The sequence below is a fragment of the Argopecten irradians genome, chromosome 6 (genome assembly GCF_041381155.1).
Source record: "Argopecten irradians isolate NY chromosome 6, Ai_NY, whole genome shotgun sequence".
NCBI classification, from domain to species: Eukaryota; Metazoa; Mollusca; class Bivalvia; order Pectinida; family Pectinidae; genus Argopecten; species Argopecten irradians.
In genome coordinates, this window is record NC_091139.1 from 16,727,377 (window position 1) to 16,754,261 (window position 26,885).

Here is a 26,885-nt window from a genome sequence, read left to right on the forward strand (position 1 = left end):
AACAATGATTTCATATGTAGGTTTGCCAAACATACCTATATTAACTACATATATCATGTGAACAAGTCTATTCAGTGATTTTATAATCGTATCTGTAACTGATTATTCATGATTAACGTATATTTTACATAAAATAATACATACAATAGGAACTCTTTTTTTAGATACAAATGTATGTGAAAAAATATGATGTTCTCCATATTTGTTACTATATTTTACAAAGTATATATCAACGTAACTGGAATTTATTATTAAGCTAAAGATAACTGTCACATCACAATTCTCATATATTGCATAACTAAGAAAACTATATTACTCCTACTCAGAAATCATTTACACGTACACACACATACGTTATCGATAACATAGTGTATAATATTCTTAACAAATATGAACTCTGGAATGATATAAGAATCGGACGGGCATTAATTAAAGATTTAAGATACAAAAGTTGTTGGTGTTGTTTCATTTTGATAGTGAATCGCTGCGAACCAGGGGAAGGTATATTTATATTTAACTCATTATTCCCTCTGACTAAATTTGTGGCTGTTTTTCTTTTCTCGAAATCCGGAATATAAAAATAAATGTTCCGCCATACGAGCAATTTTATCTTTGCATATTAGAGTAAAACCCATTACCATCTTGCAAGTAGGTATTTTATATGACATCATTTTTAAGCAAAATTTAGTAGTTTTCCCTGAAAATTACGACGATACACTCATAATCCATACCTAAGCAAAATAATAGGTATACGTTATATGCAAATGCATGCATGTTACTGTCCTATGTTGACCACTTCTTTGCGTCAGATGTGAACCTATTATGGAATAATTCGACACTGCGGCCCATGAATATTGCACTTTTCACATAACATGATACTTGTGCAGATGATAGAATGGCAATATTCTCTTCATAGAAAAGAATCACAATTCTGTTCTGTTCAAGACAATAGCTTGCTTTTGATTTGTTCTCGTAACATTTTTATTTTCGTTTATACAATTTTTCACGTCTTTATTATTTTCAACAAAATTATTCGCGAATTCAAAATATCCCATTAAAGGATTCAATGATCTCAATATGAACATTCAAATGTACCCGTTATACATTTATTCTCGCAATGTTTGAATTCGTGTTAGAGCCCGTTCGCGAAATTACGCGAAAGTTTGAATCTCGCAAAAATGAAATGGTTTAGATGTACTTATCGTGAATTAACAGTAATTGTTCAAATTAATCTGTTCTTTGATATGCTTGAAAATAAACTTCATCCTCTTTTCACGTTTTTCTGTGATCGTATTAGCATTGAATACCGCTCCCTTAGTCGTTGCCACAAGGTCCACAAGCCGTCCCTGAAAGTAAAATAAGATTTACATGTAAACATTCTTCTACTTTACATAAAAGAATCCGTTGCTTTTATAATATTATTATTTTTTAACTTTCACCAGACACAGCTCACACACATCAGTCACTATACCAAAAATCACCAACTAATAAAGAGGAAACATACCGTATAGCCGGTTATTTTCGTGGGAAGGATATATTCGCGATTTCGCTGCACAATGTTATGACCGCGAAATTTTGATACGCGAAATAATGACAAATGATTGAATGATATAAACCTTAAAAATCCATCTTGCTAACTTATGATTTTCTCGTTTTAAGATAAAATCGCGAAAATATCGGCTTCACGGTAAATCAAAAATAATTTCCTTGTCGTATCCAAGGTATGTTAGCTATTTTTTGTTCTCTTATTTCCTGCATACTGACGCATTCGCATACCTCTTTATACTGGAATTGACACACTTGTGTTCCGTCTAAACATATAGCTGTCTACGGTTCTGACTTCTATCGAAATATATCTACACATCAAATAACTACGCCTAATATGAAATGCTAAGATAATTATAATTTGCTACATGTTGAATAATGAAGTTTTATTATAGATAAGCTGAATAGCTGCTGCATTTGGTTTTGATCTTACCTCGGGTAGTGGTAGAAAGCGATACGATGAAAACCAGTCTCGGTATATCACAGAGCTGTCCCAATTGATGCCATTAACTTTGTCGGAAGGATTTACAGATTCATAATCACCAAAGGAATTCACTATTATATCAAGGTTATCGTACATGAATTCCAGTTCATCACTTATATATGGATCCTGTAACGAAAAATACATTTATATATGGATTTGATTTTATGCAAAAAAAAACACTTGTTTTCAGTCGTTTCTTATCAGACAAAATTTAATATGTATCTCCGCTTATAATAAAAATTAATTGAATATCTTTTAAATAAAAAAAAAATTTAAAAAAATCAACAGAAAAACATATACCGCGAATTAGCTCTCGTCAGTTTTGTCAACATATTTTACTATCTGAACAGCAATGTGAAGTAATTAACATGTAACTAACAACATGTTGTACAAAAATGTAATTAATTACTCTGTATTTCGTATGGCGTTGCAACAATTTTGAGGGAAAGTCGTTTGCCATTTTTTTAAAAACACAATGCTCATAACTTTAACATTACAAAAAACACGAACATGACACGAGTGTAATGGACTCACCTCTTCTGTCGAGATAACTATGACCATTCTTTGAGTGTTGAGACGGTAGGGATAAGTGGACGCCATTCTTAGTGCTCCGTCCATCGCATCAACGTTTGGAAATCTCTTCCAGGCGGTTCTCCATGGGGAATTGGCCGCGCTCACATTCAGTCTATCCAGCTGTACCATGTACCTTTAGTTTGACATTATACAACGTAAGATTATAAGTCAAGGGAATGCAGTCCAGTATGGTAGTTTTACATAATGTTAATACGCCATAACCTGGATTTACTCGCGTTAATACAAAAACAAGTCGATGTCCATGTATCCATATGCACAGGCTGCATTACACCTTTAGGTGGAAGGTGCATCACTTGATCTCGTCAAAGACATACATGTACATTAAACAAAAGACAGCATTATCCAACCTGTTGCCACTCTCAAACATTGAACACAATAGGAGTTTTGTTTTTATTTTATTTACTTTTTATTATCATTAATATTTTATTATTATTCACTTTATTTTTTTCATTTTTTTTTCAAAATCTACTTGTCAAATTTGCAAAACAACTATTTGATATATCCCAATATTTACAATCCTTGAATCAATGTCCGATGAACCTCCTATCCAATTCAATCTTTGATCTGATTTGAGAAATCTTAGATAATCAAACATTGATTAATCTACCTGGTTGAAGCCGTTGGATCTAGAGCATCGTCCATATGTACGGCACCTCTATATCCTATTATTCCTAGCTGAACGTTATGCATGTTTTCTATCACATCATGTAGAAGAGCTTCAACGTAGGACTCAATTTCCAATCTGGAAGATCCCAAAGTCTCATCCACGACCAGAACCATATCCACAGGCCGCCGACTTCCTTCGCTTGATGTCGTATTTTCGAGGTGACAGTTTGCTATAAAGTAAAATCCTTCTCTATCTTATACATTCAAACCTGTTTATAAAGACCACCTGATTGATTAATACAAAAGTAGAAAAGTGATCTTTATACAAAAGTCAAATTTATTGGCATTGACCATTTGAAACACTGTGAGAAAGTGGTCTTATTAAGCAAGTGGTCTTTTTGCAGGGTTGATCGTTAAAAGCAGGTGTGACTGTTTATCCGTATACATGTACGTAATAAGAGAAAACAACATTAATTTGACGAAATTAAATCCCGTACCAACATTACATTTTACAAACATCAGTATCATGGACAGGAAATGATGAACAAAATTTATATATTTCACATACCATGTATTATTTCGTAAGAGATTTTAAGATGACAGACATATTCGTAAGCACGTATGTGCTTGCAAACATCGGCAGCAACTCGACCGCATCTGTTGGCTTCTGCTAAACAGCTATCCTGTGATACAAGCCATCGACATTAAAAGCCATAAACATGTTTATAAAATACATATATACTACTATTCTTTATGCTTATCATTTGTGTGGATCGAAATTGCTTTCAATTATAGCTTATTACCAACCATGGTTGTAGAGCAACACTCTGTTTTAGAAAATCAAGAGTGTTTAGGAGTAAAGAAGGAACTGGCACTGACCAACGTTAGTCTTTAACTGCGCAACTTTAAGTTTGAAAGCTTGTTGCAGTATGTTTGAAACTTTATTCACTGAACACTGAATCAAATTCAACTTTATAATGCTATAATATTTAAAGATGCTCCAACGCCGATAAAGCATTAACGATGTTCGTGATTTGAATAATAATTTGTGTTTAATCGTGTGTAAATGTGTATAATTTACACAAAAAGTTATATGAAATAATTTATTTATCCTTTGGTGCATGCACAATCAGTAGTTCATACCATATATGAGACAGTGCCTCGGAATTTGTTTGGGATGCAATTAATTATTTTTTAATATTTGTATCTTGAAATAAAATTAGAAGCTCAAACTTTTTAAAGGTGGAAATGGTGTAAAGTAAGTAACTTTTGCAACCGAAACAAAATTCTAAATTGTCTTCTTCCGTTTTTGATAATGAAAAAATACCATTTGTCAGTGATGGAGCATATTTAATTTCCGAAATCAAATGATCAATTTAATTAAACAAACCAGAAACTGTTCCGGGGATATATGGGAGTCACAATGATATTGGTCGATTATCTCTGTAAACTGGCGATTGCATTCATTCGCCATTTCTGTGCTACATCTAGTATGCCCGCTTGTCAATGCATGAGGACCATGGTGTAATAGTCCTTCACTAAGCCTTGCTTGTTCGTCATGCGACCCATGCACAAAACATCTTGGTGGCCCTCCCACTGCATAGCTTTGGATGAATTCTTGAAGATCTGACGTGATATGTTTATTTGGCAGCTGGAAGTCTGATCCCTTCTCCTTATCGTTGGTCCCCAACAGACCCCAGGAGTGACTAAAGTGGCTTCCATCTACGTGAATATGGCACACATGTCGTCGTTGTGAGCAGGAGATTCTTACGCCATAGGTTGTTGTCAGGATCAGATCCTCACGTTTCATATACACATGGATTCGACTGTCTTTACGTCCAAGTGGCAAATGGCTAAATCAATGCAAAATATGTCTTAACGTATTACAGCATAATGTTAATTGTACAATGATCTTGCCTCTTGATCTTGTTTCTTGAACATATTGTAATGCCTGTACTTTGAACGCAATTATAATTAAGAACAATAATCATGTGACAAGGTGTCAATTGCAATGGCTCAACAGTGTCTATTCCATCAAACTTCAGTTGGAAAAAAAAATCGAAAAACAGACAATATCTATATTGGTTCTTTTAGCACTAGCAGTATTATATCAAAGTAATAATACCATAATTTGAATCGAAATTGTCAAATCAGACATTTTCCCGGTTTTTTTATTTTACGAACAAGGAATTTCGGCCAAGGTCGAACCTTAAGAAACTTAACGAACACAATATATTTGTTCACCAGTGGTGAGAAGCCTTAATAATATCAGTGATGACGGTGTTTTATTGACAAATATACTTCTATATACTATATCCACGAATAATCAATGATATTTCTCACAATAGTATTCTATGCCCGAGGTAATATTTCTTACTTACACGGGTCGTGGACAGTTGTCACGGTAGACGTTTCCCCCAAACTCCAACATGACTGACATCTCGCTGGTAACTACACTGATACCCTGACGTGACAACAATAACGCAAACCTCTCACGACTAAAATCTGCTGCTAACAAGTGGATACAGTCAGCCGCTTGGTCATCTACAGAGGAAATTAGTATGTGTCATATTGGTTACAAATTTCATCTATTTTTGACATTTTAACGTTTCTTAAACTAATTTTTCGTGAGTGCACAATTTCACTGTCTTTATATGTAAAACCATGATTTTAATGATATATGCGAGATATCAAATTTTGCTAATTTGGATAAATCTGAATCTAACATAATCAAAACACCCGCGAAAATCTGCAACTATATATTGCATAACCACTTCGTTCGATGATATTGAAATAGCAAGCACAAAATGATACACATGAGTGTATGATTCAGAGGGACGGAATATATAATGCTATTACTCCTATAATTCACATGGTTATCAAATTGTCGCTAAGGAAAGAAAATCATGGGATGTCAATTTCAAGAAATTATCAATACATACAGCGTAACCATGGCGCAAGTACTCATTAACATTTCATCCCTCTTTCTTACATATGGGATACAAATAATCACACATTGCTCGTTAAAAAATGCTGATTGTCACCACTCAGCAAATTGTCGTTCTTTTATATCAAGTTTTTCTCTCCGAAAGATATTCCTTTAAATTATATAATATCATATTCATCCCTTGACCCTACAATTATTTCGGTCTCAAAAGAATATAAGATGATATGGTGTGTAACATCTGTCGAAATCGAATCCCGATGGTCAGCTTCAATACGCATATATAAACACAAGGTGTTCATACCTGGAATATGGTATATTTCTTGATAGTATGTGACCAGGTACTGTCCAAGAACAACAACCGCTCTGGCAGAATTGTCAGAACTGTATGCTTTGGCGCCATTAATCAGACGCCCGCCTAGTGCTTCAAGGTAGCGGACCCCATACGTCTGCCTTGGTCTTGACTAAAACAAATAGCGGGTATAATCCTTATTTAAACGTTGTAAACAAATAGCGGGTATAATCCTTATTTAAACGTTGCAAGTGTAAAATGGCACATAAAAACCCTTTAAGCTTAAGATTATTTATTATCAATACATGTTTGCTAGCTAATTATTATCAAAACACTCTTGTATACGATTGTGTAGGAGTAACAGCAGTGACAAGAAAGTGTATGTTGTATTTTCAATGTTTTCATGACATATTCTGCAAACACAGTGTTGTATATTTATATATTGTATTATGGTAACCCTGATCATGTTTGTCATAATGGTTGATCGTTGAGATTTATGAGTGCACAAGATGTGTCTAGCTGCAAACTGTAGAAATATGTAAACGTACTTATCCTGGAACAATACAATACTTTGCACAAAATTTATTTTTATCATGTAATTATTGCTGTGAATTGCTTTACTAACGACGTACAGAAAATACAATATCAAATCTGCAAAAAGGTCTGGTGCGATAAGCTCTAAATAGTATTACCGCTTATTGTACATTTACAGCATATTCCTTAATTGGTTGTCTCCCTTTTTCTTACTAGGTACTTACTAAGAATGAGCGCCATTTGCCAAAAACAGGCAGTGTAACTGATACACGTGATTCAGTTATGATCTTCTGCATGGTGGGGCGTAGATAGTGGTCAATGACACGTTCCACAATCCATGGAGGACTCACATTGGCCCCTCCTATAGCAATAAGGGCTCTACCAAGGTTTTCCGACATCATGCCGAACGCTAAATCTCCTGAAAAATATATGATTTAAATTTCACTAGATTTAAATTTTCCTAATCAGATACTGAAAACTGAATTAATTTCGAGTTTTGTTAAATTTCGCGGGCAAAGTTATCCTCGAAAACAACCTTTTGATAATGGATACTATAGCATTTTTAAATGTTAGGTAAACGTGAAAAACTGTTACATGCGAAAATAATGAAAATACGTGGGTTTTTTTGTATCAGTTGCAATCTAATTAAAATTATATTTGTATTTCCGCTCCACTTCGATACGCTCCAATATAAGATATAACAATGCACCGTTCGGGGTCGCCTTAGCATGACCCCTGGCCTAGAATCATACATCTCGGGACATACTTTATGTAGCTAGTAGCCTTTTATACGTCCGAGAGAACCTACTACACCGAAGATTTCGTAGGCGACACGCTGATTGGCTAACCCCGAACGGGGCATTGCTAGATCTTGTATTGAAGCGTAACGCAGAGGATCGTAGTGGGCCGAAATTACAAGTCCAATTTTAATTAGATTGTATCAGTTGATGCCTCACATAAATAGTTAAAATTTTAAAATAAGCATTTCAAAATGTAAAATTAGTATTTGAAAAATTGCCTCATTATCCTAGTTTGTTAAGTCATTTACACATTGTAAACTTCTCCGCTTAAGTAAAAAAAATAATAACAAATCTGATTAACAACAGATATTCTAAAAAATCGTATACTTTTTTCATACTAAGGTTTTGATCATACGTTCATACATAACATAAAATGATTCATCTTTGTATAAGATTAACAAACTGACAATAAATGGACTCATCTCCATGACCAGAACCAGGTGACCAGAGCAGTCCATTGAGAATTTCAGTAGTGAGTGATTAAGATACCAAAATTAGTTTGTTGTGAGGAAGTATTTCCTGGCTCAGTTTCAGCTTCTCCAGGAGTGTTCTGAGGGTTGTCTTCTTGAGTCATGGTCTCTCCGTTTGTCAGATGGAATCTCAAGTACGGGAATAGATAGGTTTGTAGTAACCCTCCTACTGTCTGAAAAGAAGATGGATATGTTTTCATTAAATGGTGATCATTGTGTCTTTCTTAGCCCTTACTTTTTATTCCCTGTGCACATAACTGGAATTGTATTCTCTTATTAAATACTGGAAATGATTTTTAAAGAAAATTTATTATGAAATCAATCATGGAATTATACATTAGTAAGCATGCAACAAGCTTATGATTGATTTTGTTATAGAATGTCTGAACAATTTTTTATTTTTTCGTTTCATAATACATTGTTTCTTTTCTGCCCTTGTGGGAAGGTGTTGACAGTAATATTTTTGTGAGCATAACGCCATATTTTTCAGGGATCATCCACAATGTAATGACTTCACATCTGATACCTACCAAAAAGAACAGATAACTATGTAAACTACCTCAATACAAATCGAAATGTCATACCATATCTGTAAATGGAATAACCATCAGCATCACAGGCTTCTTGGAATTACTTAAGGCTTCCTCTCCTGCATCCACAAGTGCTAACTGCAGCTGACTGATCCGTACAATGGCTTCATCCCTAATAATGTGGACCAGATTTGGATTCCAGTTTAGTGAATGTGTAACAGCGAGTGTGTGTGTCAGTTCCATCCTCCAAGTCAGCACATCCATGACTCCCTCGCCAGGCTTTAACAGTTAAATGCTAAGTTATCAATTTTAAGAGGCGAAATACAGTGACTAAATTGTTTTACACTGATACGTACAATACTAGCTTAGTTGATGATGTTGTTGAGAAATATCTTTATGAGTTCTTTTACCATATATTTAGATAGCTTGTTGATGTAATTAATGTATGGATTTGTTTAAATTTGGTTCGGTATAATAAAATAATTATGTCCTTATTTGTCGGGATACATCTAGAATTGCATTCCTGGAAAGAGTTCTTTTCTCGAGGGCTAGAGATAAAATATTATATATATTGCAGGTATTATTTACCTTTTGAAATGTGACGGTGATAATGTTGAGTGAGGTGTTGATCATATCAGCCTTTATGTTAATTGTGCCCTCTGACCTCTCTAGAGCCACCAACACCAATGGTAAAACGTCATCCGACATTTCGTAGTGACCGGTGACATTTGTTATTCCCGGTAACCATGGTAACTAAAAGAATTTGAAGATTATTTAGTTATACAGAGAACGGCAATGAGACAAAGACATTTTAAAATTGTATTTCATGTAAACTACACTCTAATAAAATGTTATTAAACATACAATGTGTGAATATGGATACATATATATGATGCTCCAGATACATAAAGCCTCGACATATCAATCAGAGAGAGTGAAGGGATGTCATGTATTTTAAAAGCGGCCACAACGTCATGTTTAAAACTTTCGGATAATATAGGAAAGCTGAATTGCATCACGTAACCGACATTGGCGATACCCGTATAGATCGAAGCCTCCCAAGTCGTGACACGTGACCAATATCGGCAATACCCGTACATATGGGAATAGATCGGAACAGTTGGGAGACCTCCGAGTTATTTTAAACATGTACACGTGGACATTCAATATTTTAATTTGATTATTCAATAACTTTCTTATTTAACGGTAAATACTTTTTAACAAAAAGACAGCAAGTCATAGACCACACAGAAGGCTAATTAAGGTATTATTTGTGAATATTCATTTTATCCTTAGCCTTACCCTCGAGTCAATGGTGCTGTTGAGGTCGATCCTAAATGCATCAAACCACGTGATATAATAATGCGCTGTGGTGTCGACATCAAGCCAGGCTGACGTCACATTCGTTTCATGAAGCAGGTGATCAGTATAATTATAGAAATCTGAAAGTAAATATAAATCATGTTTCCATAACATAACTATGCATTTCATATAGTGACTACGAAACTATGAAATACGAATAGTCGATTATAGGCCAGTATTTATCTTCTGGACGTTTTATTGCAATTAACGTATTGCAAAATTCGATAACCAGTTTAAAAAACCAGGAGACACAACATTTCATGTGTGAAAAGAAATGATAGGTTTTTGCCTTATATGATACTTACGTCTGATATTGAAGTTAACCAGAGGCCATGGCGTCTGTAGTTGGTAATGGAATAGAGCTCCCAATTCGTTCTTCTTTGGAACTACATAGACATGGAAAATGCCAGAAGCATTTATCAATTCACTTTTGTATTCCAGAACCATGTTTATAACTTTGAAATAACTGAGGTGGATGCGGGCGTTGCCTCTGTATGACTTGGATCGGACCACAGCCTCCTGATCTCCCACGGGGTCACGTGACTTAGTGACAGTCGCGTCTACAGTCAACCAGTAGCTAGATTAAAACGTCATTTAATTAGTTTAATACTAGGTAGTAACTGTATAAGAAAATGTTAATAAATAATTCTATAGAGATGTCTGTTTGTTGTTCAGAAGTAAATATTGCTGAAGTGTATCTTCCATTTATTAAGATCAAAATGATATGACAGCGCCATTCATTTTTGAAATCACAAGAAGGATTTATGTTGTAATTAAGGTTATATCATTTTGTTAATAGATTAACATTTGACTGACTAACGGAAATCCTTAGTATTGGACAAGGAGAGAGACCTTCTGAGGTGGCAATAAGCCATACGGATACGTCACAGTGTGTCATCATTATCCTAAAAGTATAATATCTCCATACTACTGCGTCGCCAATCGAATATCGATATACGGATTTCAAAACAAAAAGTCCTATATCCTATCTACTATCATGTACATATATGGGCCTTAGAGTTTATTTGACAACAATAACAGAGATTATTTCAATACTTGCCATCACGATTCATAAATAAACATAAAGGTTGCGTAAGAGGAATCTTGACATCACAAAATGTTATATCATATTCAATATATTATGATACTGAATGTGCAAGAAATCACTGTTGCGTGAATACTTACTGGAAATTCCTACGCGTGTTGACCGGTTGCCGTCCGAACGCACCTGTTGTACGGTAAAGTACCTGTCCCCCACACACCTGTCGGCTGTAATTATAGTCCCATCGCATCTCTATTCCCTCGGGCACAGATTCCCCAACAAGGGTCAAGGCCATCACTGTAGCCCCAGGTGTACTACCACAGGGATCTGCCCCATCACTATCTATACTACCATCTGAATTGTCGAGTTCAGAAGACTCCTGGGGAAAGAACATACTTATTAAGGTATGAAAGATAGGGCTATTCCTCACGAGGATACACTGAATCAGGTACAACAGTGTCAATGGTTTTGTCTAATTTAGTGATTCTTCGGGTGGAAAATCCATATTCTCCATACCCAGTAAATGAAATATTTTGTCCTATATCATATTGCTTATGAGATAATATTCCTCCAGGGCAGGACTTCAATGGAAAAATCAAGGCAATATATTAATATTGCTTAAGTAATTTCAACTATCATATAGAATGTATAGGTAAAAACTATATGAATGTATCACAAATTTCTTTTTGTTTTACTAGAATTCCACTAGGAAAAGAGTAATCAATTGCCATAAAAATATATCTCCACGAAATTGTTTTCCTTCAAAAACAAAAGAATTTAAATTGTTCAAGAAATGCGTTACCTTCATATACAAAGTCAGTTGTTTCAAATTGGAATATAGACAAACACGATTGGGGGGTTAAAAAGTGATATGAGGAATTTTTTTTTTGGTTACTTTGCTGGCATATCATACCTGTGTACTCTTTGAAACCTGCTCGATTTCGGTTAATATCTGCAGATTCGTGCTGACTCCTTTCAGATGCCCACGAAGAGCTAAGTTGTATGGCATGCCACTGTGTTTCAGCAACATGTAATAGTCGTAACTGTTGTATGTGGCGTTGGTACTGTTGTCCACATTGGCATTCATGGATATCGTATGCTGTATCAAAATAAACAAACAAAAAGTTAATACTGAAATATTCATCGTAATACATGATACATAAATATTATATCAAGCAAAATTTAACATGATTGTTCGCATATAGCCCTTACATCTAAATTGACCACAGATGACATAATACGATAGTCGAATACTTTATATGTATATGATTTACTTGTTTTGAGGGTTTTTACTTTGACTTTGATACTTTAATTCCTAAGAAGGAACAGGTATTTTGACAGTTTCCATATTTATATGTGACGTCATGAAGGTAACATTTGGGATGTCAATCAAGACGTAATAGGCTTCACTTCAGCTTAGTTTGTTTAGATATATAGTTGAAGTGGCAAGTAAATGTAAATGTGCGACAACACCGAGTCTCATGTCAATATGATTGAATGTTCATCCGTTCATAATTCATTTTTCATAATAATGTACATTATTCCTCGAGCAAAATATTGACATTTCATTAAAACCTCACCTCTTGGTCGTCGTTTCCTGTATATGCGATCACAGTGTGGCGCTTGGCATGACTTTCGTTGGCTTGCATTCTATTATCCAGACTGATTTTCAAACCTTTGAATACAATAACCTCATGTATTTTTATAACTTATATTTAGACAATTTAAACGCCAGAAAAGTGTTATTGTGCATTTATTCAAAGAGCACTGATTATTTATCTAGGGAATAGTTTTAAATTTAAGGAAACATTTTGAAGAATGTTTATGAAATGAGGGTAAAAAGATAACCATTAACGTGTGAATAATGTAATCTAGGTATGTACGTGTGATTTTAACATATATACAGACTTAATATTATTATAAATATACGTTATTACTATCATATCCTCATGAACTAACAAATTGCTCAGTAAGTATTTATTTAGTATTAATTTATTTTCTTCAAATAATGTTCTTCCTTTCATCCCGACACATCGATCGTTAAGTTCTTGGATTTAAAATATATTAAATTGAAACTCATCGTCTTTCAACAAATATCCCTACTGCAGTGAGCAGCGACATACGTTTACGTCGTTATTGGCATCACGTTATTTCACCAAAGGTATTGTTCCATAAAATATTGATCCACATGATGTGATGTTATTAAACACTGATAATAATGTTTTCTATGGTGGCATATTTATTCCTTCGTATTATCTAAGGTCGAGTTACGTTAATTAACTTTGCCGAGATGATAATGTCGACCTATTGAGTTTTAACACGTCTGGTTGAGATATGGCAAGTCGACTGATATTTTGAAAAAAAAAATCAATATTATTATGTCGACCAGTTATAACCAACATTATTATCTCAAAGTCGTGTCAAAACTCGACTGGTCGACATGAAAATTTCGAGTTACCGTAACGCATCCAAAAGTATAGTTGCCAGTACAAACTGTAAATATCACCTGGTAGTTTAAGCAGCATATAGTCGTTGGCCCTCCAGATAGTGTTATTGTTGGTGTACCCGATAACTGCGTCATTAAATATATGAACCGTAGAAACATCACCATTCTGTGCGGCCAGGGTTGGGTTCCAGTGGAAGAGGTACAGCAAGGGACGTGCTGGGGTACTGTAATGGAACACATTTACTTATACTCATTGAAGGATAGAAATTAATTATATTTCTATCATATCATAAAGAGGAGTCTATTTGGTCAAAAATATTAAAATAACATTTCCGATGAAATAATTTATGTACCACCAATGATATTAGATATTGGACACTGTTGTTGTCAACAGGAAGCAGAACTCATTTTTAATTTAAAGTTTAAACTATTCAATCAGCTGTTGTTGAGCTAAAGGGAAATCCCCCAGGGCGAAGCTAGAAAGCGACCTATCACTATGTGCAAGTGCAACCTGCTACACTTCTCCCTCCCTTTAATACACGAACTCAAACTAACCAAGGTTCTCCTTTCAAGGAAGCCTCCGATACTTCCTCTTGGAGTGGTCCATGGCACCCATTGTAACAGGCCGATAATAGTTAGCCGCCATCTGATCTCGAACCCGCGACCCATACTTACAGGTCCTCAAATCTACCGACCTATCACGAAGCTAAAAGATGACCGTATCACTATGTACGACTATAACCTTCTACAATATCAACGAATGTATGAATTTCAATAATTCGTTATTATTGAGTCTAAAGACTGTCAAGTCAGAGATCATGTTGCATCTTGCAAAGTTTACTAACCAATAGTAAGTGATGTTACATGCGGTGCTATAGTGACCGTTTGATGTGTTTCTAAAGCTGTCCACTGTAACATCCAGACTCGCTCCTGACATAGCGATGTTGACATCCATTATATTACGAGTGGTGATTGTAGACATCCGGTCAGAAGTCCGTGTGTTGATGCCACGTTCCTACAACAGAGCACATTCCATCCAATATCATTTTATCACATAATCTGTCTAATATCCAGTGATTTCGCCCGTGTATTAGTTTAGCGTATGTCACTAGTGTAATATGACCTGCAACGAATTCCAATTGGCTGGAAATTTATTGTGATGTCAGACGGAAACAATAAAATGACGTCAGGAAAAATGACGTGACGTCAAAATTACGATGAAGGCGGGACAAAGTTCATTCACAATTTACTGGCTTAAATCGGTCAAATTACATCTTTATTACAAGTCCACAGACGTGAAATCATGTAGATATACTATTAAATTTTAAGATGAATCACATGAAAAATCGACTCTGGTATAATGATCTATTATATCAACATGATTAGATATGAAATTATATGCTAATGAATAGCATCCATAGAAACTGTTCATTTTATTATCTTAAATGGCCAGAAATGCATTATTTCTAAAGGATTATTCTCAATATGTTTTGGGTTTATGAAGTCATAGACAAAAAACGAAGCACATTCTGCATAGAGCAAAGCGTCTATCTTAAAGAATGTCCGTTCGCTTTTTGTCTATGACTTCATAAACCCAAAAGATATTGAGAACAATTATTATTATTTAATTTGAAAAACGTATAAAGGTACTAATCAGGTATTGATATGCGTATTTTATTTAGTTTTACCATAACAAAACTAGAGAATATTGGAATTAAAGGAAATCTACTTAATTGGCTGAAAAGCTATTTTACAAATAGAAATCAATTTGTTGTTTTAAATAATCAATCATCAGAACGTAGGTATACCAACTCGGGTGTCCAACAGGTCTCTTTACTTGGCCCTTTACTATTTTAAATATATGTTAATGACATTAATGTAGGGATTCTTTCGGACATCAATTTATTTGCAGACGACACTTCTCTCTAATAAGAAATTAATAACCCAGACTGTATTAAATAATGATTTTTCTACTCTCTCAAATTGGGCAAAGCGTTGGTTAGTAACTTTTAATGCAACGAAAACAACTTGTCATATTCACCAAAAAGCGCACTCTAGACAACCCTGATCTTCAGCTCAATAATATCACTATCAATCACGTCGACACACACAAACATCTTGGCATTGTAGCAAAGGCTAATAAAATGTGAAACATATTACAGCCATTGTCGTACATAATACCACGTGTCGGTCTTGAAAAAGCTATATAAATCTATGGTAAGATCTATCCTGGAATATGGTTGTATTCTATTTGAAACTGCAATCAGCATGGATTCGACCTTATTGAAAGTGTCCAGCGACGGGCCGCTCTAATCTGTAGAGAGGGGTATAAGATAACAAAATATATAAAACTTTTAACTGAGCTTGGCTTGGAGCTACTAAGTGATAGAAGGAAGTATTTCAGACTTAAAATGTTATTTAAAATTAAACATGATCTCGCTCCTCCATATTTTAAATCGCTCTGTCCACTCCTTTCACATCGCACATCAAACTACAATTTCAGAAATTCTAATACACTACTTCAAGTTCCTTCCAAAAAAACATTCTATCACCAATCTTTCTTTCCAAAAACTATTAGAGACTGGAACGATCTTCCCGAACACATAAGGAATAAACCCACTCTTAACTCTTTTTTACAAGCACTATCAAAACTTTCGACTCCAAAATCAAATCCACTAAATACGCATGGGCATGGAAAAGGTAAAATCAATCATTGTAGATTAAGAATAGACCTCAGTGCCCTGAAAAAACATAGATTTTACAAATTGACACCAAATAAATATTGTGATTTTTGTGTAGACTCTCCTGAGGATGAAAAACACTTCTTTTTATTATGTCCTAGATTTATAATCCCACGTACAAAACTAATTCAAAATACTTGTAAAGAGCTGGCTCCAAATGTCAATCCTGACCTTATCATTAATCTCATACCTGAACTTGGTCAAAATGTTATTACATGGCTCTGAAAATAATACCGATTCATCAAACAAAATTATTTTTGATTCCGTTTTCGAATATATCATCGACACCAAAAGATTCTAAATAATTATTCCTTTACACACCAATCCCCCTCCCCTCTGCATCTGCATCGCTCTCTCCCCCTCCTTCGCATGTCTCTTTCTAAGTCTCACTCTCTTCTCTCTCTCGATTTCTTTCTCCCTCTCCCCTCTTTTTTTTTGGTCATGGAATGTTTGTGTGAGTGAGAGTGTGTGCGTTATTCTAATCTATTGTCAGGTATATCTTGTATTGTCATATGTGTCGAGGAGAGCATTTAGTGGCCCAAGGGCTGTGTGCAATCCTCGTTAAAAAGAAATAAAAAATTAGAACAATAACAAATTTGATTTGAGGCGCAATAATATCTTTTTCATTAATCTAGTACGGCCAATGACTTTAAATCAATAACTATGTGTAGATGTTTATTATTTAGATATTTGGAAACAACAAGTAGTGTCACATACTGTAACATTTGATTCGATTACTTCGTATTTGATTTCATTGTGTTTTATTTTTTGCCTAACCTCTACTAGGAATCTGTTCACAGTTTTGTCAGCAACGCTTAGATGTACATCAAACACTTTGTATCGTGTTGATGTTACCCCAGAGGATCTGTTATAGTCTTCTTTTGCATATAAATATATCTGGGCCTTCGGAATAGTCAGTTCCAACAGTTGCAAACGATCTCTCTTGTGAGTATGTAGGATTAGCCCGTCTGTGTTCTCCTGGCCTTCAAAGACAAACATTATAACCATGTAGAAATTATAGAATAATAGAAAAGATGTTGCCATTTTACTTGATATTATTCATTGTTTATAATTTTTTGGAAGTCCAAATTAGGTCAAACAAACGTTGACATTACTAGTAAGTATTCATATCCGGTGAACGTTACGTTATCTGCCCTTTTTCACGAAGCATACCCTTTTTCGCATTTTTTGCCAAAAATTGTGTTGCGGTTCACCAAATAACACGACAACAGTACGAAATAGTCAGCCATGATGCATACAAACTTTGATCAAGTTAGTTATGTCCAGCTGCATCATAGGAACATGGAAGGATGATGACAAATACAACGTTATAACCATGTATTAGTTACAATGTTACCTACCTTCTCTAGTTAGGTTCATCCAAATGTGTTGATCGACGTCATTCGAATCGTGCGCAAATGATAGGCGGAAAGTAGTTCTATTAATGGACAAGTTGGGGTATACTATTGGTAGTATCACATGGTATGTACATTTACTATGTTCTTCCTATCTAGATGATGACTGGTGTAATTAAACTTTTATGGTATATGTATTAACTTGACAAAGTTGAAAAAGTATATGAAAATGAAAATAAAAAAATCACGAAATCAAAATAATAAGAATTTTGTAACAATACCAAATTAGAAGCCGTAAACGGAATACATACATACATAACGAATTCAAAGTTATTGTCTATTGATAGAAAAGGGGGGAAATCTCATTGTATATTTGTTTTCAGTAGCGAACATGTGTTTTAAGCAAGATGGTTACATTATTACGAATGTAAATTGTACGTTTCAAATTTCCGTGTATCCAAACTGACGGAAAACGGTCCGGATAAGGGGAAGTAAGCGTGTCTAGAAGATGACGTCGTGTTTGGGTACACACTGGTGATGCATATCTGGTTACCCGTAACGGCCAGCATGACTCCAGTATCACAATCCTGTACTGTGGTCTGGACCTCAGGGTCACCCTGTACTTCTATCTCCCCGGACTTGTGCATCAGGTACAAATGGCCACTATCAAAGGTATAGGTGGACAGTGGTCAATACAGGTCAAACTTTCAAATTTAGATAAAATATTTTTTATATATACATATATCGAACATTCTGTAATTCATTTTTCTTATGTGTACATCAAAACGTAAAAAGGAAAGAAATACCTATCAAATTTTTTATCTACCTCTTCTACAACGCAATTATGCACGTATATTAGTACAGAAAACATATTCGAGTGATATTAATATTTTTAGCGATTTCCGCGCAAGACATTTTGCGCTTAAATGTGAGTACTGTATTTTAATTAATGTGTGTTGGTAGCATAGCAATTATTACAAATGCGCAAATTCATGACTTGTTCGGGATCGCTTTTTCCGCTAAACTATTTGATTGTACCAAACAAGTGCGTTTTCAGTTGGCCATTCATTGTATTCTCACAGCACATTTCCATTCAATACTTTTGGGCTTATTTACATGCTTACCATATTCTCTCTACATATGTAAGAGCTAGCATAAACAAGTTTTACGCTGTCCTTCTTTTTTCTGACGTACCTCAAACTCGCCATTGTGTATTTTGAGTCCGTGTTGGTGTGACTCACAGAAATATCCACCGTCCTGGGCGGGTCGGGCTGAGTATTGAAGCGTAATGACGGCGTGAGCGATGCCTGCAGCAACCCACTAGAACTAGCTCTAGCACCAGAAAGACTGTTTTGACCAAATCTTGTAGTTAATTCCCCATTGAAATACACAGCAGTACTAGAAAGGAAATGAGTATAACGGCAGTACTATTAGATGATTGCAATATAAATGTTATATGGGCGTTTCGGGATACGAAAACGACGTAGACCAAATGAGATTTGTCCTATTTTTTCTGGTGATTTTGACGTCACAAAATATGACGTCATAATCACCAGAAGATGGATCTTATGGACGGTAACGTTGTTTTGGTATTTAGAAACATACAACTCAACTAGGATTTATAAAAATAGTAATAGGACAAATTAATATCAATTGTCGTTTGTAATTTTAAGTCTGGACGTATACATCCCATGAAAGTTATAACTATTTGCTATGGCTTATATAATATTTATGTACCTATGTTCGAAAAGCACCTGCAGCGAGTACTTACTGAGTATTAAGGGTTGTATCCAACTGGATATCGGTAAGCAAGTTAAGAATGTCGGGCATGGTCATTCTGGCGTCAAAATTGAGCCCCGTGCTAATTGCAGAAGAAACCGTCATATTAAGGGGAAATCCGGCTACTGTCGGTAGAACCTTTACCATGTCAACCATTGATGAAGAACTGAAAAAGCATTATCCAAAAAATACATTTATCATCATTTTTCGTGAGAAAACGGATCATAAGTTATATAACTTGTGTCTAATTCTATTTGTATATAATCATGCAATTAAAATATGTTTAAATAAAAACAAAATCAAATTTTAAAATCTTTTGATTAAACAATGCCATAAGTCTAACTTTTAAGGAGAAAAATGATGTTGACGTCTTAAGGTAGATTTTAATTATTGAATGATACCGTAATTTGTTTCTGAACATAATGATATTCCAAAACTATCTCAGGAAGACTCTTATTGTTTAGAAGGAGAAATTGCCTATGAAGAGGCAGGAAAAACTCTAAAGCTAACGAAAAACAATAAAAGCCCCGGGTCGGATGGATTTACTACAGAGTTTTTTTTTAAATGTTTTTGGGAAAAATTGGGAGAGTTCATAGTAAGATATATTAAATTTGGTTACAATATAACTTTCAAAAACTCAGAGACAGGGTATAATAACCTGTATTCCTAAACCAGATAAACCTAGACATTTCATTATAAACTGGAGACCCATCTCGTTATTAAATATTTCTTACAAAATTGCATCAGGAAATATAGCTAATAGGATAAAAACTGTTCTTCATAAATTAATAAATGATGACCAAACTGGATTTCTATCGGATCGCTATATAGGGGTTAATACTAGACTTTTATATGACATTATGCACTATACAGAGGAAAACAATATACCCGGCATGCTCCTGATGATTGACTTTGAAAAGGCATTTGACTCAGTGTCCTGGCTATTTATTGAAATAGTTCTGCATTTCTTTGGTTTTGGTAATAGTATTGTAAACTGGTTCAAAACTTTGCATAATAATGTTCATTCAGCTATAAATCATGGGCAAAATATTTCATCTTTTTCGATATCAGGAGGGGCTGCGAGTTGTCTCCCCTCTATGTAAATTTTGTAACTCCGAACCAGAATCAATAACTCATATTTTATGGGAGTGTGAAGAAGTGCAAAACTTATTAGGTAGTCTTGATACACTATTGGAAGCCCTTTTAATCCCCTTTTCAGTAAACAAACAATCTTTTCTTTTTGGCCTTCTTCATCGTAATTTTCTTCACAGTAACAGAGTAGATAATGAAATAATCATAATCATCAAACAGTATATTTACAAAACAAGATGTTTACACAATTCATTAAAAATAAATGCTCTTGTAAACATAATAAAAGACAACTATACAATTAAAAAATATATTGCCTATGGTAAGGACGAAAATAATAAGAGTACATTTGATAAAGAATGGAAAAATTCGGATTCACTTATTAATTTGTGATACATGTATTTTTAAAAAATGTGCATTTTATAGTTATAATTTTTTCTTTTACAACATATTCTTTCTTTATAGCAGTTATACCCCTTTGTTTATGCTACCAGTTTTATCTATTCATAATTCAATTTCTTTATAAAGCCCTCCACAAAAGCCGAAGTATTTATACTAGATATTGAAATCTGTTCTACAGTTTCCATTTTTTGTTTCTTGTCGCTACCATCTTGTCTTCAACTATCTTTCCCTTCTTCTAACCTCTCGGCCTCTTTTTTCTATTTCATTTTCTTAAATTTCTTTGAATTTATCTAATTTCTCTTTCTTCCAAAACATTGCAATTTACTGAACATTCTCCCTATGGCATTTTTCTTGGTCCTTTTTTATAGATTTACATGAATAAAATTTATATAAAAAAGCATCTTGTAGGTGTATGAAAGTAAGTATGCATGCATGCATGAGTTTGTACAAATGGGTAAATGGTCCTACTTGTTATTGTAATACCTATTGTGTGAATCAGACGGGTAAGTGAATTTCTTGTATATATAAGAGTGAGAGTAACAAGTTGATAGTTATGATAATTTGTAAATTGCAATGATGAAAAACCTGAATAAAAAAGAAAATTATAAAAAAAATCTTTCTGAACAAAACCAGTCCATCTATTATCTTTAGTGTATCGTAAATGTTTCATTGCAAAAACAATCATGAATGCAGTCTCATATCACCGTTATGAATATTAATTTAAATAACACTACGTTTTACAAAGCGCTAAAGTGATATACTCCTTTATTGCTTTATTAAAGATACATTTGATCAAAACACAAGATGACATTTTATTCCATTTGTTTGACCTACTCCAATATTTCCCCAAACACATGTTCCGATACGGTAAGATTGTAGTGAATATACCGCAAACTTTTGCATAAAGTCATGCAAACATATTTACTAATGTGTTACTTAGGAAAACTACCTGCTCTTATGAATTGGAAGTTGCTCCAATATGTCTTGAAAATATCCCATTATAAGGTGCTGGACTGACTGTTGCGACCTACTTTGCAACAGAGTCATCATCAATTCCCGGATTTCGAGGAAAAACAATTCTTTTCCTGAAAAATTGCCAAAGGGATGAATTAGTCAAATCTCATAACTAATGATTTTCTTGTATTTTATATCCATATTGAAATATATACTATTACTGCATGTAAAAAACTGCTCGCAGCAAACGATTTTAGCGTACTTTATTTTAATTTTCTCTGGCATAATTCCCATGTTTATAGTACTGAAGGGTTGCTTTTATTCGCAAGGAATTCAATTTCGTAAAATGTGACCAGGTTAATTTCCATGAACTTAAAATTAAGCAATTTTATATTAGCATGAAACTTACCATCACTATGGAATAATAAAAAAAGACACTTACAGAACATACTTTTCTTACTCCTTAACATTACAAGTAAAGTTTACGTACCTAAATACCAAAAAAGTTTACGTACCAAGCATCTTGACGTGAATTAAACCATCAGGCACTTTTGTTTCTGAAAGGTTTATTTTGTCGAACAATTCCAAAATGGCTGCTGCTATATTCTGGGGCAGTGTGGCAAACACCGTGTTTTGCCGCGAAGATTCTGACGAGAGAGGATCTGGAAAATACCTCTGAAGGAACTGAATATCCTCACTCACAGCATCAATAAGGACGTGAAAATCTAAAACATAACGTCCATTTCCAAAAAATTATTTTTACAATTTAAATGCACGCAATTCAAATATATTCAAATCCTCGTGAAATTTGAAAACAAAATAATCATGTTTGTCATTATATTCATACCCGCTACTTCTTTTTCAACCTTTATTTTAAGTTACATTACATTATTATTATTATATATAAGTAAATGAACTAATTAAACCTGTTACCACGATATTATTATTTCTGAGAACATTCAAACATCAACTAATTTCCAAAGACCTCAACTTACCGTCAATATCTAATGCAAATTCAAGGAATTCGAACTTTTTTCCAGCAAAGTAATTTAATTTCACAACAATCGCATTAGCGACAGGACTTGCAATGTTGTAAACAGTGTCAATTTCTAATTGAAGGCCGTAGAATGTTGTACTGAATGGAAGTCTGAAATAACAATTTATTATAAATTTAACAAGTGCATATATTTAAGTTTTAAAAGCTTGTGATGTCGAATAATTTTATAGTAATAATGGGTAGTTTTACCGAAACACAATCTTTCGCTTACATATTTTATTTTATCATATAATCCGCCTAACATCCAGCGACTTCCCTTTTTTCTTCACATGGTGTAATATAACCTTGAGCTATTTTTTTCTTAGAAATAAATGGTGACGTCCTGTCTTGACGTCAGTAAACAATGACGTGACATAAGGATTCAAGGAAATCTTGACACAATGGCGGTCTCCGCAGGTGTTTTTTGCAATTTATTTCGACGTGAAATTCTTCGCAATGTAGCTTGTTGTAGTAAAGTGATAAAAAGTATCTTTGATTTGTGTTAATTTCATATAATATTCTATTAAACTTCTTCGTCTTATTGCATTAAATCATACATGAACTGAACATTCATTTAGCATCCTATATTTATCAAATAATATGTCGATACTTTAATTGATCCATCACTCGAAACACTGTATATTTGCTAATATTCGCAGGGTTTTAATTTCGCTAAGTTCGCGAATCTATCCAATTCGCAAAAGTTGATATCTTGCGAAAGTTATCATGTTTCCGGTTTGACATATTTTAGCCTGTCTTATAAATGAGGCTTTCAAATGGTACAAAAATAATTCGCGAAAATAAAACCTGTGAATAATTTATAAACCCCGTGAATAAGTTACAGACAGTAAATAACGAAAGTTAACAACAGTATCTGAAACATATATATAAACTATGAAATAAGCTTACTTTATATAACGGGATAGCTCGATATATTTGGACCTCTTTATCCAGTGACTGCCATGAGGTAGTACTCTAGAGTCTGCATCAAGGATATCACGCCATAGATTCCTCAACCTGTAATACATTAACGAACAATGCTAATGGTAAACAAAAATGTAAGATGGGGTCAAATTAATTGCACGAACAGAAAAGACATTTTAAGGTTTTAAGGTAATGAATTAAATGAAAAAAGAAGGTCTTTAAATACAGGTGCGTCGGGAATGTTGGAATATTTCCCCTAACATGTCTTAGTAGATAAATGTACGGAAGGGGTAATGTTATTCAGCATCGAATGAGATACAGAAATATATGCTCACTAGTGTCATAAATTAGTTATTCATCTTCAGTGTGCTTACTTAGTTCAGCTCATTTGTTAATGTAAATCATAGGTTTGAAGCCTTTTCAAAATTTTGATGAGGAAAAACCTAAGACCGATCTTCATTTAGGCAACATTGGTTTATGTTAATCATGAAATTAAAAAAACATCGTTAGTTTGATAAACTTTTATATTACAGACATGACCACAAAACGTTATGGTCAATTACAGGAAATAGTGTCATTGACATATATAACAGCAATATTACAATCAGGCATATATGATAGCACTATTACAATCAGGCTTTTCAGATAAACAAAAAACGCAGAGGAATTATAAACCGAAAAAAATTAAGAGTATACTCAATATAAGTTATATTAAATTTGACACTAGTAGGAAATAAACCATGATTTTAATCAAAGTTAGAAATGAAAACAAAACATTTATTCTGAACGAACCATCATTCAACTTACTCTTCTGTGTCCGGTACATCGTGCTGCAGTAGGCTTTCCACGTATGTAACCATATAGTTCGTCATGTAACTCATCCTCTCGTTGTGTATCAAGTCGACAAGCCCTGTGATGAGGTCACGGTCGAGTTGAACAGCGAGTCGCGCGAACACTGTCGTCCGAAATGATGGCGGCCTATTTACATCACTAAGTAGACCAACAAGGGCAGTCTTTATCTTGGGAGTGATCGTCATTTTGTGAAGTGCCTGTGTGCAAACTTACAATATTATCAATTTACAAATGTCAATTTGAAATCCGTTGACTTAAATAACATTACAACTCTATCAACAATATTTGCACATGACCTTAAAAAATAATGGACAGTCATTCAACAATTCATCGTCAACAGTAAAAGATTGTACTCATTTGCCTTCACTAATACGCCATTACCCACAGTACTTTAACGTCACAATAAGAAATTGTAACCATTGCAAAAATGAATAACTCCTTATTTCTAATCAGTTAAGCTTATTTGCGTTGGACTACCAATGCTTTTCAGATTATCCACGACTTAAATTATCACTTAGCACATACTTGTTTCTAAATGCGAAGGCTTATTAAAGTATGAGTATAATTTGAACGATATCCATTCGTTACATTTTTACTCGGTGGTTAATTTATAACATTATTTACAATAACACGATTGAGTATTACTCACCAATATGGCTGCCTTAGCGACCTTTTGAGGTAGTTCTGTATTGTGAGCACACTGTAACAAGGCTTGGACGAGTCTCTGATCCTTAGTAGTCCCCTCCATCCCAGTATACTTACTGTCGTATACGTACTGGGCAGGGGCTCCTATGTTACCGAGGACCTGAGGGGTAGAAATAATATACAATTACGTAATATATGACCAATGGAACCGTAAATCTTAACATGTCTAAGTTTAAAGATGCATTCCTTAATCGAAATGCCTAATATTATTTTATTGGTTAAATGACTCTATTAAAATCATTGGCTTACCGTTATTAGTACACCTAACATGAATTCTTAACGATTTGCACTGTGTTTGGTGCTGTAACTTCAACTTTAGCCTTATATGTTGTATATAGAGATATATAACACCCCCCATCCCCCAGATCTCATTTCAAAATATTTACTTACTTTTATCATTAGGAGAAGTTCCTCAATCAGAACGTTTCTCTCGTCCTGGTTTAAATTTTCTTGAATTCCAGTTACACATGAATCTCCTATGGTTTCACGGATATGGTCGAGAGTCTGATATACGGGTCCAGACTCCTGTAAAACAGATATGATATATGTACAAATTTATCTTACAAAATGATATGTAATTAAGCCTTTTAATGGTATATAAATGACTAGTCATTAATAGTAAAATACTTTTAACTGAAAGTTGCTTTATTTTTTGTATCAGTACAAATAGATTATACAACCCATGAATAGTAGAGAACCAAAAAAAATGAAAAAAAAATTGAGAGCAAATACGTAATGAACAATTGTTAATTATCTATTTTACAATAGCGTCTATTTGTCATATTTATCTCAAGTATTTGTGCACATATTGTAAATACCAGATACACTGTAGATCCTCCTGCAGTCACGACATTTCTGATCATACTGCTTAATGGAAACCAGCAACTTCCTCTTCGTCGGTTAATGCATATCTCCTGCAACGAATATAAAAAATTGGAACTTGGTCTGTCCTAAGTTTACAAATAATGGTGACAAAATTACACGAAATTATCTTAAACTCTCATGGAAACAAAACTAATTTACTGATTTAGTGTGGTTTTCTACTACTCACCAAAACGGACGATGCGACCTCTGGTGGCGATTCATGGTGAAGGGCAAGGTCATACACAAAAACATACTCAAGCCAGCTATTGACATGACCTGCCTTCATTGCCTTCGTAAACACGTTGATGCATTCTCCAGTTCCGCATGACAGTAGTCCATCCAGGAAATAATCTTGTTCCAATTTCTATTTGACGAAATGTTATATTTGCCAAACATGTTCTCAAAAATATGAAACATGGAAGTCATCCAGTAATAACTGTTTGCGCACAACACGTACTAAAATATATTTTTAATTTTCTGGCAGAAAACGTCTTGATCACATGATCAGTTATAAAAATTATCAAAACATTAAAAT

General features: G+C 34.1%; 1 protein-coding gene across 1 annotated transcript in view; it reads right to left on the bottom strand.

The window, feature by feature from the left end:
* Nucleotides 1-604: 604 nt before the first annotated feature.
* LOC138325159 (uncharacterized) overlaps nt 605-26,885 on the bottom strand; it is a 31,739-nt gene continuing 5,458 nt past the window's right edge. The window contains exons 9-41 of the mRNA XM_069270633.1: nt 26,538-26,714; nt 26,305-26,400; nt 25,877-26,011; nt 25,431-25,586; nt 24,737-24,978; nt 23,915-24,022; nt 22,965-23,116; nt 22,485-22,694; nt 21,965-22,100; nt 19,517-19,690; nt 18,940-19,143; nt 18,184-18,408; nt 17,752-17,828; nt 17,168-17,373; nt 14,495-14,664; nt 13,710-13,873; nt 12,784-12,878; nt 12,117-12,302; nt 11,347-11,582; nt 10,467-10,738; nt 10,102-10,241; nt 9,388-9,552; nt 8,854-9,078; nt 8,289-8,442; nt 7,224-7,417; nt 6,478-6,637; nt 5,611-5,773; nt 4,620-5,082; nt 3,798-3,912; nt 3,231-3,459; nt 2,564-2,735; nt 1,979-2,155; nt 605-1,346 (exon numbers count right to left, since the gene is read on the bottom strand). Coding sequence (XP_069126734.1) covers nt 1,209-1,346; nt 1,979-2,155; nt 2,564-2,735; nt 3,231-3,459; nt 3,798-3,912; nt 4,620-5,082; nt 5,611-5,773; nt 6,478-6,637; nt 7,224-7,417; nt 8,289-8,442; nt 8,854-9,078; nt 9,388-9,552; nt 10,102-10,241; nt 10,467-10,738; nt 11,347-11,582; nt 12,117-12,302; nt 12,784-12,878; nt 13,710-13,873; nt 14,495-14,664; nt 17,168-17,373; nt 17,752-17,828; nt 18,184-18,408; nt 18,940-19,143; nt 19,517-19,690; nt 21,965-22,100; nt 22,485-22,694; nt 22,965-23,116; nt 23,915-24,022; nt 24,737-24,978; nt 25,431-25,586; nt 25,877-26,011; nt 26,305-26,400; nt 26,538-26,714 — 5,916 coding nt within the window. The 3' untranslated portion in view covers nt 605-1,208. The remainder of the gene's footprint in view (nt 1,347-1,978; nt 2,156-2,563; nt 2,736-3,230; nt 3,460-3,797; nt 3,913-4,619; nt 5,083-5,610; nt 5,774-6,477; nt 6,638-7,223; nt 7,418-8,288; nt 8,443-8,853; nt 9,079-9,387; nt 9,553-10,101; nt 10,242-10,466; nt 10,739-11,346; nt 11,583-12,116; nt 12,303-12,783; nt 12,879-13,709; nt 13,874-14,494; nt 14,665-17,167; nt 17,374-17,751; nt 17,829-18,183; nt 18,409-18,939; nt 19,144-19,516; nt 19,691-21,964; nt 22,101-22,484; nt 22,695-22,964; nt 23,117-23,914; nt 24,023-24,736; nt 24,979-25,430; nt 25,587-25,876; nt 26,012-26,304; nt 26,401-26,537; nt 26,715-26,885) is intronic.